Below are 343 nucleotides of genomic sequence, written 5' to 3' on the forward strand. Positions count from 1 at the left end.
CGGGCTGAGCGCCGCCGCCGTCCCTGTCGCTGCAGAACGACTCCTGGAGCGAGCTGTACTCCTTTGCCCTCTTCAAGTCCATGAGCCACATGCTCTGCATCGGCTACGGCAAGCAGGCGCCCGAGAGCATGACGGACATCTGGCTGACGATGCTGAGCATGATCGTGGGGGCCACCTGCTACGCCATGTTCATCGGCCACGCCACCGCCCTCATCCAGTCGCTGGACTCCTCCCGGCGCCAGTACCAGGAGAAGGTAAGACTGGGCTGGACGGGGACCACGGTTCTTGTCCCGCACCCGGCCGTTGCACCCCCTCCTGGAGCCGTAGCGGGGCCCGGGGGGGC

General features: G+C 67.1%; 1 protein-coding gene across 1 annotated transcript in view; it reads left to right on the forward strand.

Annotated features, from left to right (window-relative positions):
- Positions 1–343, forward strand: part of HCN2 (hyperpolarization activated cyclic nucleotide gated potassium and sodium channel 2) — a 14,133-nt gene that overhangs the window by 9,371 nt on the left and 4,419 nt on the right. The window contains exon 3 of the mRNA XM_009636779.1: positions 36–254. Within this exon, the coding sequence (XP_009635074.1) occupies positions 36–254 (219 nt within the window). The remainder of the gene's footprint in view (positions 1–35; positions 255–343) is intronic.

Source organism: Egretta garzetta, unplaced genomic scaffold (genome assembly GCF_000687185.1).
Source record: "Egretta garzetta isolate BGI_Z169 unplaced genomic scaffold, ASM68718v1 scaffold4, whole genome shotgun sequence".
NCBI lineage: Eukaryota > Metazoa > Chordata > Aves > Pelecaniformes > Ardeidae > Egretta > Egretta garzetta.